This window comes from Rhinolophus sinicus, chromosome 3 (genome assembly GCF_057876585.1).
Source record: "Rhinolophus sinicus isolate RSI-liver-muscle chromosome 3, RSI-T2T, whole genome shotgun sequence".
NCBI lineage: Eukaryota > Metazoa > Chordata > Mammalia > Chiroptera > Rhinolophidae > Rhinolophus > Rhinolophus sinicus.
Window position 1 is genome coordinate 24,608,502 of NC_142503.1, and position 15,361 is coordinate 24,623,862.

Here is a 15,361-nt window from a genome sequence, read left to right on the forward strand (position 1 = left end):
AGACTCTGTCACTGAATGTCACTTTGCCTTTCAGACCTGGTTTTACATCTATAATGAGGAGACAGGAAGAATCTTCCAATTTTCAAAATCCTTAATTTTATGAATTATTAATATGGCTTGATAATATAGAAGTAAAAACATTTAAAATAATAAATTCCTAAATCTGAGGATTATCAAGTTATAAAAGCAATAATAGACATATAAATAAAACAACATACCTGCATGTGTGACAGCCAGTAACTGACAGTCCAGTGACTCAGAATTTTCAATCACTGCTATTTGAACAATTGGTTTAAAAACAGAACGATCTATAGTCCTAAAAGAAAGGAAAAAAACTAGTTTACCTAAAAAATGTGTCTACTAAATTAGAAGGAACATTTTACACCAGCATTCTTACATGTCTAAATACGTTAAAATAGTTTAAGACTAACTTCTTAGGGAAGTAACAAAACAGTAGCAAGAACTGACAAAAACTCTTGAATGTGTGTTGTTCATTTTTATAGTTAAGAGTAACCCTGTTTTTCAAAGACCATAAAAGGCTAAATCCATTGGGTAAATGGCTAATGGGGAGCAAGGTATTCTCAGAGCATCAAATTACCATTGTAAGAGTTACCGCTAATTAAAAGCAGGGCAGGGGGAGGGAATGAACCTTCTAATGGAAAGACCTGGTGAACACTGTCTTAACCAAGTGTTCAATAGTGGGAAAATTAGAATTATGTGCCCTCTGATGTAATGCTATGAAATTCACATCACCTATGTAATACTAGCTAAAAAAAAATATTACCCTGAATCTAATAAGGAAAAAAAGACAAATTCACAAATTAGGATATTCTAGAAATAACACTCCTGCTCCTCTCTCCCAAATGTTAAAATTTCGAAAAAGACAAGGCAGTGAGAGTTTTGTTTTATATTAAATCGACTAGTGATCAATGCAATTTATGAGCTCTGACTGAACCTGGAGAAAAATGAAAAAACAGCTATAAAAGATTTTTGGGATCATTAAGTAATTTAAATACGGACTGTAAAATTACAAGACAATATTACAAAATTATTAAAGTTTTTATGTGTGGAATTGGTATTGTGTTTATGTAAGAGACTTAGGAGATGGAAGCTGAAAGATTTAAAGATAAAAGTCTGCAACTTACTTTTCAAATAGCTCATGAGTGAGCAAATGAGGTCAAATGTTAACAATTGGTGAATTCAGATAAGGGATATATCAGTTTTTATCATGCTGCTCTTTTCATTTTTTAGTGTATATGAAAAAAACTTCCCAAAAAAAGTTGGAAGAAAAGGGAAACCCTTTATTTTAGATTGCCTTGGAAATTTTTTTGTCACTGAAAGGCAAAGAAAACACGTTGAGTTTTCACTAGGATATCTGAGTGTAGCAATAACCTAGGCACATAGATAACAGAAGCTGAAAATTTGAGGCCTTTGTTATATGAAGAGAGTATCTGTAGCTGAGCTAAATCAGTTGTATATGCAAACTGCTGTGTATCGCGTGTAAAGACTTGGATTCCAGCTTCGGTTCCAGTACATATTTAAGAGTCAGACCTCAGGCAACTCACAATATCCTTTAGTTTGTTTTGTCAAGAACATAATGCAAACAATACAACGACGAAGTTCTGTATTTCCAAACTGCACTTAATGTCAATTATCAGACCAACTATGTAGGTACTATGTAGGTACTATGTAGGCCTGTTGAAAAGGTGGAGTAGTTATGAGGGGGATCTTTGAGACTTGTAGTTTCCTAGACACAACGCCTGTAATGCCTCTATAGACCACCTGAAGTTTCAAGGAAAAACACATGGCAAGCTGTATTTTATACTATAAAATCAGTTACCTTATGTTTCAAACCATCCAACATAATAAGAGTCTCTAGCAGCTCTGTTTCAAACATAACTTACAATGTCATCTCCTTTAAAATGCCTTATCTTTTAGAGATATTCTCAGGATAAATAATTTTAGTAGGCTGCACATAAATAGTATCATTATGCCTGCAAATGAAATGTATGACAATACATTACATATTATTACCTAGCAATATTTCCAGCAGCAGAGACAATCGAATTCTGTGACACTGAGGCAACTCTGCTCATTCCTTGTCCATCGTGGCCCAAATCATAAACCTGTAAATAAAAAATTGTACCCACTGAAACATGACTATAAGCTATATACATTTCACAAAATAAACTTTTTAGTACAATTTTATTAAATACTTTTCCTTTTATGGATCCTTTCATTTTGGTTCTTCATATAGACATGGAAACATTGACAGATTTTAAATTTCATAAAAAAGGGGCCCTAAGAATTTTTTCAAAAGCACACAGTTCATAGGAAAAGTCTAAGAGTGACTGAATATTCCTCCTTAAAAACAGGGATGTTGTTCCCACCGTAAATGGCAATATAATGGTAATACTCACCTGTATTACTCCTTTCTCAGATCGTGTATATAAAATGTTTCTAGAATTGTCAACTGCAATTTGAACAACAGGATCTAAAAGACAAAAAAACAAAAACAAAAGAAAAAAAAGAAAAAAAATCCCAAGATTAACAAATCAATTACAAGAACCACTTATAACAAATTAAAATTGTTAAATTAGAACTTGGCATTCAGGGGCTTTCCTCCTGCTTTGTAGGTAAGTCCTTAAGGACATGTGCTTAAGAACAAAGCCAAGAAGCATTAAAAAAAAAAAAAAAGACATCAAACCGTGGCTGGGTTAAGAGTATCACAAGTTACTCAGTTCTCTAAATGAACCTTAAGCCAAACCTTCAGTCATATTAATGTTTTTAAGTTAACTTATCTTGTTTCACAGAAGCATTTTAAGTAAGTTTGCCTACCTAAATCTCTCATTTTACTGAAAACAGATGCTGGGAATTTGTTCTAGACCAGGCAAAACGTGTGTTCTCTCTCTCTCTTTCACACACACACACACACACACACACACACACACACACACACACACACCTGGCTTTAAGTATGTATAGCTATTTTAGACACGTTCAATGATGCTACATTTATAGGACCTTGGGAATAAAACTCACAGTTTCTATGTTTTATAATCCCTTCTTCCTTTAAGAGACCTTATGAATATATAACAAATGTTTTTTTAACAAGACAAATTATTTCAATTAAGAATGAGAATTTCTGAGGAAAATGTTAACGATCTAGTAAAAGCTTTATTTGCCAAATTTATTGTTTTCTACTTACCATCTTCTGAGAATGTGAATTGTAGCAATGAAGGAACAAGAAAAGAAAGTGAGCTCTTTGAGTGGTTTATTTTCCTACATCTTTGGCTAAACCAACCTGCTTCTGCCTTAAAAGAAAAAATCAAGAGAAAGAAGATTGTAAATGTAAGTGCACCCACGTTTACAAAAATCCTAAAATTTCATAAAATACTAATAATTGTAAGTAAACTGAGACATAATATTCAAACTACGTACTGAATTTAGTCCTGTAATTAAAAATAGAAAATGTAGTTAGCTATAATGAAATCACTGCTCTCGATAAAATCAGCTGTCAACTCCACTAACTTCAGCAGTGCATGTTAGTGAACTCGTATTTTATTTCTTTTAAAAACTCCTATTTGAAAGCATAAGGAACATAATAAGCATAGTGTGTAACTGCCCAAGATAGGATAGAAGTACTTGTATCACCTCTTCCTACTTCTGCTAAAAGGAAATTTTAACATTACCAGCCACCACCATCATAATCTACAGTCTACTTCTCAATGACTGAGTTTTGCCATACAAAACCCTTTTGTGGTAATGAACAAAGCCAAGGGAAATTGGGCAAGAAAGAGGCACAATGTAACACAAAAACCACAGCTGACCTGGGTTCTATCCTAGCTCTGTCACTAATTAGCTGTGACTATGAGAATACTACTTTATGGGTCACATATAACGGTGAAGGGAAGGAGACTAGACTTTGGGTGGTGAACACACAATGCAGTATAAAGACGTTGTATTAGAAAACTCTAGGTCTAAAATTTATATAATGTTACTAACCAATGTTACCCCAATAAGTTTAATTTAAGAAAAAAGAAGACGGCAACAATACAGTAAACAGCAACAATATAGTAAAGACAAACAAAGCAAAGGACACAAAAAGGCATTTCAGAGTAGAAAAACAAAAATGACCAATAAATACATGAAAAGATGCTTAACTAGTATTAAAAAAATAATTTATCTCCATCAGATTGGCCAAAATTAATAAGTTTGATTAATATCAGCATTGGTGAGAGTGAGTGGGCAGGAGGAATACATTCATAGATGACTGTCTATAGAGTCTAAATTTCTTAGAGGGCAATAATGAAAATACGAAATGTAATTTTAAACACATATAACTGTAACCCAACTATTTCAATTCTAAGTCTCTAGACACACACACAAAAAACACATCTAGACATGTGCAAAAGGAGGCCTGAAAAAGAACACTCATAACTTTATTTGTGAAAGGGAAAAATGAAAACCTGTAAGCCCATCAAGAAAGGAACTGTTAAGTACACCATGTACATCTGTTTTATGAACTACTATGTAGAAATCACCGAACATAACATATACTTATCTACTAGATAGTAACAAGGAAAGACTTTTAAGACATAGTTAAAAGCTGATTATGAAACAAAACATAAGCAATAATCCAAGTAAACACACACACAAAGTATACTATGTATTTATATGTGTGTATACACACACGTATAATGCGTATGTATAAATATTTATAGATATAATTATAGATATTCATCAATGTATGTATTATGTTCTAAAAGGACATACTCAGAACTGATAATGGCTTTTACCTCTAGAAAGAAGATTGAGTTTTGTAGGCATGACGTAGTCATGGAAGATGGTAGCTTTAACTGTATGTTCGAATACTTTCTCTAAGAATATATTAATGTGCTTATATAATTACAAAATCAAAATCCATCCCTATTTCATCAAGAGGGAGAAAAAAATGTTTGTAATTGCCAGACTTACTTGGTATGCTACTTCATATAAACAGCCATCCTTTCCAGCCAAGAAAATTCTGCCATTATCGGTGGAAGTTATTGTTAAAAGGTAAGTATTATCAGTGGGAAGAGAATACAAAGGATCTGGAAGCAACTGCATTCCACCACACATACTGTCATTAAGAATTCCAGAACCTATTTTTTTAAAGAAGAAATATGGGAATCAGTTTATCAGATTGAAACAATCATTGTATTATCTTTAGAATTGATATTTTTACTGAATTCTTTCTGATATAATAAAAAGCTTCTATAACATACATTTTTAAATTACTATAAAAAGCCTGATACAATTTGATAATTCAAGAGAAACAGAACCTAGAATATATATATACATATGTGTATGTGTATATATAATATATGTATGTATAATATGTAACATTGTAAAACATCAAAAAACTAAATTTTTTAATTTTGGAAAAGAGCTTAAGGATGTGGTAGTAACAATTTGAGTCACTGAAATTCAACATTATTTCACCCAAAGCAGATTACAAAAGAAACCATTGCGTGTGCTTGTAATTAATTGAGGGAGTCTTACTTTAAAGAAAATAATAATGTATCATATTATAGTGCTTCATATGTTAAAATGGCCATTCGAAAAAAATCAGAAACAAAGAATTTGAAGGCATTATTGAAAAACTCACTATCATCAATTATTATTATTCATCTTCTACTACCCTCCCCTTATACTGTACATTCAAAATGTACACATTAATATAGTAAATACATCCAAAATACTTTTTTGGTGGAGCCACTATCTTGAAAGATACCATCTTCTATAGGGCAGTATTATTTTTCTATAAGCAAATAGCCTGGAAAGTTAACTTAGTGAAAAAGATTGGTTTTGAATTATAATATTAAGTTCACTAACATATTTTTAGTTGAAAAAGGGTTGCTATACCTGTTTGCAAATTAGCGTAGCTGAGTCCAAGAATCACTATATCCACAGGGGTTGCCAAAACCAGAAGGTGTCGTACATGAGGTTGAAAGATGCCTAAGATAAAGTAGACATGGGTTAGGTACTCTTTTCCAACAAAAAAATCCAGTATGTAAGCATTAATGCAGTAAGGTTTTACCATTACAATGAGGTAGTGATTAAATACTATATGAAAAGTCTGAACCCAATTTAGTTAATTTTGATGTTAAAATATTAATACCTATGATCATTTGAAAAAGTAGTTTATTAAAATACAAAGACTTTTATTTGTATATGCATATTCATAGCAGCATAATTCACAATACCCAAAAGGTAGAAGCAAATCAAGTGTCCATTACCAGATGATTGGATAAATAAACAAGATGTGGTATATACATACGATGGAATATTACTCAGTCTTTAAAAAAGGAAATTCTGATACATACTACAACAGGTATGAACCTGGAGGACATTATGCTAAGTGAAGCCAGTCACAAAAGACAAATAGTATATAATTCCACTTACATCAGGTACCTGGAGTAGTCAAATTCATGGAAACAGAAATGAGTTTATACGTCAAATACATTTCCCAAATGTGTTTATGTATCAAAACCAGATAATTTACAGTTTCAGAGGGGACATTACCAAATACAAACTTTTTTGTTAATTCATGCTAAGGTATTGTTTAACTTGGTGGAGTGGCATGAGATGCTCTGTATCTCACTGTCATATGATTTCCAAACATAGTGTCTCACCGATAGGAATACAAGGAAATACATCTTATGTTACGATTATAGACATGTCTTTATGTATATACATTTGGCCTACTTAAGGGTGTTAAATGTCATAGAAAAGACAATAAAGTTTATATCACTTGGTTTTACTTTCACTAATGAACCTCAAGGGGCCCAAAACCAGTTTTGTGTACCAAAGTTCAAGTCAATAAAGCTGAAGGTACAGACCGTCTACTTTAATGACCTCAAAACATACTTGGTATTTCACAAGCTGATTTAAAAAGCTTGAACTTTTTGAAAACAGCTTTCGATCAATAAAAGCCATATCTCAAAGTATTTGGTCACAATGCTAAGCCAAAGACTCATCGTTGATTATAGAAACCTTAATGAAGTTGGAATTTTATAGATTGGTGGAGCTGGTTTATGGCTCGGAGTAATGGAAAAGAAGTAAAGCAGTGCCTTGTCAAATCATGTCATCTTTTCTAAAATCTTTCATAATTTATTTAAGTATTTTGTAATAGATGATAGAAATGGAAGTCGTTTCCTTTTAAGATGCAATAGGGTCAAATGACTGACATTTCTCACTTTAGTCAATTCTCATTTATAAAGTACACGTCTTTTTAGCACCTTTTAGACACTGCCATCGTTTAGGTCTTGGGAATGGTTCAGTTTCAATGCTCAATAAAAACTTGAAAGAAAAAGTTTGATATTTGTGTACAAATATGAGCATATATGATCCTTTGCAATACATCCGTGTTTGTTGCTTTGATGAAGAAACTCAACAGAACCCTAACTCACTGCATTTTACAAAGGCATGCATTGGCACCAAAAGCTTGGCCAATGCTACCTTCAGCTTAAAAGGCAACTTCAATGACAGATATTTTGTCCTGAAATAGGAAAATATAAAGTTCTTCTCTTTTACTAAGATCACTGACCTTCCAGAAATAGCTGAGTAAACTTGAGAAAGCAAGTTTACTTTATTAGAGACGAGGAAAGACCATTCCAAGAATAACTTGCAAGTCCTGAGTTTATACATGATTTGATTTGGTGACAGCTCTACTGGGTCATATAGATGAGGTAAATTGTTAGACTCATAATCACATAATCACTCAAATGAATACTGCCCCAAAGCAATAACCTCTTTCAGCTAAATTACCTCCCTGGATGATGAGATTAAATCTGGACCACTAATTGAATCTTTCAATACATGAGATATGCTTCTTTGTGAGTAAATCTTGTTAATTTCTCTGTAAGCGATAATTTGCAAATGTAAGAAAACATTGAAGAATTCTTATGTTTTATTAAAAAAAAATCATAAAATTGAAACAAGGATTCATAATTTTCTTGCACACCTAGCAGCATCAATAAAGCAGACTACTGTTAAAGGCTTAGTTGACTTAGAAATCAATGACTTTAACTTGAGTAATGTTTCCTTGCAAAAGGCAAAAATGTAGACAGTGTTCGCTGTAACATGGTTGAGAATCAGAATTTTCCATACTTGTAGAAAGCAAAGTCAAAATTATTATCAAAGATAACATTTTTGTTGCCATATCAAACACTATGCCATAGTTTTAATTTTGCATTAAAATTTACATTTGAGTAGAACAAAATTTTACTATTAATTTTAGATGGACAATTTATATTACAATAGGGGGCAAGAACAGGTGTTGACTTTTATATGAATAAACTTTTAAATGAAGAAGTAAGACGGAGATACATTAGGGTAAAGAATGCTTTGAGATTCTATATCTTAGGAAATACATTTCCACTGTAACGTCATAAACAATGTATAAAACTGCATATTTGTACTTGCGTCAATTATTATAATCTTAAAACTGCTGTGACCTTAAAAAATTTTATTTAGGCCTTGCAATCAAGTGAATTTTGTCCATTTCCTCTTGTAGGAAAGTGTATTCAAGAGGTGTGTATTAAATTTAAATCTATCAATTCTATTTGTCAATAGCTCTGATAAAAGATCTCACATAATAAAGTTGAAACTGTAAGTTAAACAATGCCTGTGACTTCTCTAAGATTTATTCTGAACTCTGTTCTCACCTCCATGAGCTATCAAGACTAAAAAAATGCAGAGACAAAATGGTTTTAAATTTACATTCAGTAACTAATAAAAAATATATTATGCAGGATACTTTAGGTAAATCAAAGAGTAACAAAAAGTAAACAAGATAAAATTAAAAAATTATAGTTTAGCAATTTTAAAGGCAGATTCACTTGCACCATAAAGTGAGTAAACTTAAATATTTCTAGTCACTTCATGTTTCTAATTAGAATTCAGAATAAAGATTCAATAGGAAAGTCAACTACTTAAAATGTGTTCTCTTTCAGTCCTAAAATATTTGAAGTCTATGTATATACAAAAGTAATTTCATCCTTATATTATTTCTTACCAGGTTTTGGTTTCACAAGTCCCACAGCAAGAATAGTCTCACTAAGTCCATCAAAATAGGCAAGGTCTCCTCTGTCAATAGTTGAAGAAAAACATGTTATACACATACAGAAAACAAAGTTTTCTCTTCCAATGCTCTTTAAGACTATGGAATATAATGAAAAATAAACTGTTTCAGTTCCAAGACTCAGGCACACATGGCTGCCTACTGCCAAGCATAAACCAGGAAAACAGGGAGTGCTGCTCCCTATTCCAACACCCCCCTTTCCCCCACCCCCACTCCCCCACCAGGTTGCAAGTGTCAAGTAACAGCAAGGGGCAGTGGTGCATCCAGCACAACAAGAGCAGTGGGAAGCGAGAAGGGCAGCACAAGGTTAAGAAAGAGTAGATGAGAGTAGAGTGCAAGCTGGGCCAAGGGACTCAAGTCTCAAGCACTGAGCCCCAAATCGGGCCAACGCATATATTTCGTTAGTTAGGTGTGGAAGTAAAAGAAGTAAAGCTTGTCAATCTCAAGATCTGTGAATCCCATACGTTATAATAGGAACCTGATTCAAGCCAGTCACCCTCGCCTGTGGGCAGCAGGGGCAGCATGACCGTAAGTCGTAAGTCTCAGGATAAGTACTTCCCCAAGGGACAAAACCTTTATGCATGTGAATAGGTGGAGAGCACATCAGTGAGTCACTTCCCCCGCAGGTTGTGGGAAGGAATGCAGCCACAGAGGCAGAAGCTGTCCTTAGACAGGGGGCGGTGGGGGGCTGTGCCCACCTCTGTGAACCCCTTGGATTGTCTGTTGGTCCCCACGCGGCTGTGCCTGGCTTGAGTTGTCCCCCCTGTGGGGACTCTTACCCGTCATTGACTAACCAGCCATCTTTCTGGGGCCAAACAGGGAGACAAAAGGTGCAAGCACAGAGGTGAAGCAAAGTCCCTGAAAGGATCCGTCTCACAGACTCTCCTTTCTTTAGGGGCAGGTACGAGGGGACAGATGGGTAGGCTGCTGCGTGGCAACAGGTCAGGGGCAAAAGCATGGAGAGGACTCTTACAAGAACAGGCTCATAGGGAAAGCCTATGGCTGAGGGTGAAACAGGAATATTGAGAGAAAAATCTCCAGCAACCCAATCTATACCCAAAGTGCAAGGTAATTCTAAAGAAATTTGAAATTTGTGGTCCACTGAGGGTAACCACAGGAACAAAACCAAACTAAACTTTAAAAAGTTACTTGGAAAAAGTTAACTCCTCCCACAATAAAGGTCTATCTGCTAAGTTCTAGCAAAAGAAGAGACATGCCCATTTCTTTTATTTTAACTAAAAAAAATAAATTTATTGGTGTAACATTGGTTAATAATATTATATAAATTTCCAGCATACAACATTATAATACAACATGTCTACTCTATTGTGCCATCACCATCTATTTGACCCCCTTTACCCTCATCGTCTTCCCTCTAGATGCCTTCCCCTCTGGTAACCACAGTTTCTATGAGTTTCTGCTTTTTGTTTTATATCACACATCTGACTGAAATCATACAGTTCTAAGACACACTCTTTTCTAAGGATAAATGCTATTTACTGCACTATCCACTGTCCTACACACGATGTCTGGCTTTCAATAAAAAAGTATGAGACATAAAAAAGCAAGGGGAAAAAAAAATCCCACTCTTAAGAAACAAAGCAATCAACAGAACCAGACTCGACTATGACCAGATGCCCAAACTAGTAGTGTTATTGTTGGTGCGTGGGTTCATTCCTAACAAGTGCATTAATTACTCAGGCATAAGAGGAACATCTTAACTACTTGGGCCTTCCTATCCCACACCTTGCCTAAAGACAACACGGTGAAGAACTGGAAGTAAGCCAAAATTGATCTCCAAAAAGCCCAGAGCGAGAGCACTAGATCAACAGACTTTAAGCAAGAATACCTAGGGCCTTCACTCAGACTCTAGTATACGCATTAAATTCACATGCCGGCCAAGGCCACAGAATAACAAAACAGTTAAGTCACTTTGATAAAAGTCTCCCACTCCATGGAAATGCAAGGAAAACAGAGGTGTTTAAAATGTCACACCATGTTTCACAGATTTAGTGATAGTACTGCAGGGTAAAGAGCTTGGGAACTAGACCTCTGCTACTCAGAGTGGTACCTAGACTGGCAGCATCACCCCTCCCGCCACCCCCCACCAAGCTTGTTACAAGTGCAGACTCTTGAAACTTACTCAGAACTACTATACAGATCCCACATTTTAACCCTCTCCCCAGGTGATTGGTAAGCACACTGAGAAGCAGAGCCAGATATTAAATGACTGAAAGATAAATGAGGCAGCTTCGAATGAGCAGAACACTAGCTGCAATAAAGATAATCTAAATTCTAATCAAGCTAAAGCCAGCCAGCCTTAAATACATACCCATCTTCATAGTTCCACATAAATATGTCGCTGTCAATTGTGAGCCACGCTCTGTTGATAGGAGGGAACACGCCCATCATGCAGTTACACTGCATATCTGAGGTATGTGGATGTAAGGTACAAAGATCTCGATCTCATCTTTCTTAAACTTGTTTCAAACGATTGATTTAAGTTGTACGGTTAAAAAATCATGACCTGTCCACTCTTTAATAGAACGAGCAAGTAAAATATCTTGATTTCCAATGAGTTTAATGAAAGCCATAGTGTATGACAGAAATACTTATATAATTTCTAATGGTGTCTAACCACTTGAAATGTATTCTGCACAAATGTAATGTTTACCACTACTAACTTAAAAAATATGGATTATGAGTAACACCATTGAATTTTGACATTAAAAAATTATTTATTTTCCTGAACCAGTTTTTCCAATTGTATATGAGCAAGAGTGATAAAAAAGCACACGGTATGCTAAAGTCACAGCTTGGTGACAATTTGCAAGCCTCTTGTAAATAGTGCTATTGAAAAATAGGCAAAGATTTATGTTATATAAGACAATGAAACAATTGTGAAGAGAAAATAATTTCCTAGTTAAAGGAAATGTCTCTTGCAAAGTAAAGTATTATCAGAGGATTAAAAAAGACTATTAAAAAACTAAGCAAGGGTAGAGTATGGGATAAGGTAGATTATATACTTAATAACACTATTTTAAAAAAATCTCAAAGAAACAATGAAAATTTTAGGGAAAATATCTATTAGATTTTACTACTTTTTCTATTTATTTTATAAGCGTTTTCCATTTCATTTAAAAAAATCTCCCTGTATTGAAATATGAAACCCTTTTACTCTAAATAGATTAATATACATTTAAGTCTGATTAAATGTTAATGTAGCATCTTGATGTCTTTATTATGAGAGCTATAGATGGATAGATACAAAAGCGTCCCAGCAAATAATTACAAATCTAGTGTTTTTACAGGGTATGCTACACTTTAAGAAAATCAGATACAAGCTTTCTTTTTAGGGGTAAGAAAACTTCTCTAGCTACTCAATCTATGAAGATGCATTGTATTTTGGTTTCTTATATCTTTATATACAGATTATGATCCTCAGAAGTAAAGTCACATATAAATTTCAATTCTAAGACACCAGTAAATGTAAAACCACACCAAAAACTTTTTTGGGGGGAGAAAAAAAGGAACACATAGATGTTTCTGTTTGTTTTTAATCATATTTAGAGCCACATCCCAGTTTCAAAATGTTAAAATATGGGAAAAAATAAAAACGAAAATTATGGGCTTTGAGCTAAAAAAAGTGTGGTAGTAAAAACTTTTTCGTATAGTACTTAACAGGAAAGTAATACTTTGTTAAAAATGCAGAGTTCCTTGTAAAAAAAAATTCATTCTTGTGAATGTCCAAAACAATTAAAATGTGACTCAATTTTCAACATTCAATTTTATATGAAATTTTCTAGGCAATTTTATATGAAATTTTCTATATGGCAAACTACCGATGTACTTAAATATATCTTAAATGAAACCCTTAAATGAATATAAATACAACACTTATTAAACACAAAACAGGAATTAGAATAATGAGAATACCAATTTAAAAAAAATTTAAAGAGTTAAATACAAAGTAAAAGGATACGTCCAAACTGTTCAACAAGTTCAGGTGGGAGAGGAACTCTTCGGATGGAACTGATCTCTGGAAGGTTGGGTACTGACAGCAAACCAGGTCCTTGTAGAGGGTAATCCATATCTGACATGCCAGAAACAGTGGGATTATCTACAAAAAATAAAACGAAGCATTTATTCAAAAGTAATAATGTTTTGGGCATCAACTGGGCATACAGAAGCACTACAAGCGACAAAAAAAATTGTGCATCTGGTGGTTCTGAAGACAACGGGAGAATAGGTCTGACCTGACATTAAGGGCACCGGAGAATTCCAATGTTAAGGTGGGAGAAATCAGTGGTTTCAGCACTAAACAGGTTATCTTTGCCAAAGACTTAATCCATAAAAAAGGAAATGTTTACCTCGATTACTTAGTATTTTTCTATTATTTTACTAAACTGAAATGGGTTATATTAGTATGTAGTATAACAGCTTTGTGAGTTTCAGATCAAACAACCGTGGACAAACCAAATATTGATTGTGGAAAATATAGCTGTTTCCTTTCCCACTTAAACATTTATAGATGAAAACAATCCATGCCTTTTTCCCTTAGATTTTTTCCCCCATAGACCATTAAGATAAATACAAATAATACCACAGAAGCAATATTTTACTGAGAAACATCACAGATTGCTCTACAAAGTATTCTCATCTGGCAACCTTTCTCTTGCTTTAAGACCCAGACACTAAAGGCAGGCAGGAGCAGGCCGGTCCTTCAGCCTATCTTTCCTAGTCCTAAACAAGGTATTCTTTAGATTTGACTCACGAGCTATTTATCCCGGGCACACTTTCAGGCCCTCTAAAGTACAAAGATGTTGGGGAAACCTTACATGTAAAACAATTTTTAAAGGTATTATGGAAATTTAAAAAATATATACTAGAGAGAAAATTGCAATCAATCCCTGTGTACTGACTACCCAGCATCAACAATTACCAATAACATGCCAAATCATATTTCATTCTTATCACCATCCATTCCTTCCCTAATGGATTTTTTGAAGCAAATTCCACACATCCCATTTCATCTTAAAACATAATTTTAATATAACATTGCATGTGTTAAATGGCAGTTGGGACACAAAGAATAGAATTCATATTTCTGGTGAGGATGTGAATGGTTAAGAAACCCTTCACCAACAAAGTGACATTTAAGGGGAGTCTGGAAGAATCATTTGTCAGGCAAAGAAGAACGTTCCAGAAATGAAGAGTGCCTGTAAAATAAAATCCTGATGGGGGGACTTCTTACAGAAAACAGGTTAAATTCAGCGTGACTGGATAAAGGGGGCTAAGAATAGGACAGAAGCAGAGGAAGAGATTAGGTTTAAGAGGTAGGTGTGTGTAAAGATGGGCAGGGAGGATTAGGGCCAGACATGATGAAGGACCAGAATGTATGGATGGTATTTATATCCTGTTTTCAAACCTAAGGAGGTCAAAGTGAGTCATGCTGCTCAAGAGGAGAGCTCATTGGCCACTCAGTTCTTGTAAGACAAGCCCACTAAGTATCTGTCAGGAACAAATACTATCTTTGGCTTTGTTTTTTTCTTTTCTCTGATTACAAGTCTGCTCCATTACAATTTTCATAAGTCGTCAGAGGTGTCTTTTAGCTTTACATTGCATGGATTATCCTGGTTTTTTTTTTTTTTTTTTCGGTTCTTGCTTACCAAAAATCTTGTCTCTGTCTCACTTCCACTTCTGTGCTATTCTGGAATCTGTCTCACAAAGGAGTCAGTTTTTTTTTTTCTTTTTTTTTTCTAGCAACTTATGTAATTCCACATGTCTTGAGGAGCCCAGCCATAATTTAAAACCGTTAAATAAAACATTTTTCCAGCCATCTCACTCTGCCTTACCCTCCATGTCCATCATCAATGATTCTCCTGTTCTCGTCCTTTATTCCACGGGTAGTTTTAACACCTTCCATCATGTCATATTAGATATAACGTCATATAACTCTACACATAATAAAGCATATCTTTGCGAGATAACATGGTAAATTTCGTTTGCTCTTCCATGTTATTCTAATATTAACACGAGTAATTAACGAGGATGAGGCTTGGATCAGGGGATCCTCCTCATCTGGCCTTAGCGATAAACACTTGGAGGCAGTAAGCTCAGTAAGGTTGGGGTCTTTGCCTCTTTCTGCTTCAAATGGGGGCTTGCTCTTCAGTCCTACCCTCTCAATCATCTGCAATGAAGAGTGAGAACGGGGGGAAAAATGAAAATGGCTCT

General features: G+C 34.4%; 1 protein-coding gene across 1 annotated transcript in view; it reads right to left on the reverse strand.

Annotated features, from left to right (window-relative positions):
- Positions 1 to 15,361, reverse strand: part of NUP155 (nucleoporin 155) — a 53,132-nt gene that overhangs the window by 37,331 nt on the left and 440 nt on the right. Inside the window, exons 2-10 of the mRNA XM_019737278.3 lie at positions 13,110 to 13,247; positions 11,460 to 11,556; positions 9,062 to 9,132; positions 5,908 to 6,000; positions 4,978 to 5,144; positions 3,209 to 3,314; positions 2,421 to 2,494; positions 2,035 to 2,126; positions 219 to 316 (exon numbers count right to left, since the gene is read on the reverse strand). Coding sequence (XP_019592837.2) covers positions 219 to 316; positions 2,035 to 2,126; positions 2,421 to 2,494; positions 3,209 to 3,314; positions 4,978 to 5,144; positions 5,908 to 6,000; positions 9,062 to 9,132; positions 11,460 to 11,556; positions 13,110 to 13,247 — 936 coding nt within the window. The remainder of the gene's footprint in view (positions 1 to 218; positions 317 to 2,034; positions 2,127 to 2,420; positions 2,495 to 3,208; positions 3,315 to 4,977; positions 5,145 to 5,907; positions 6,001 to 9,061; positions 9,133 to 11,459; positions 11,557 to 13,109; positions 13,248 to 15,361) is intronic.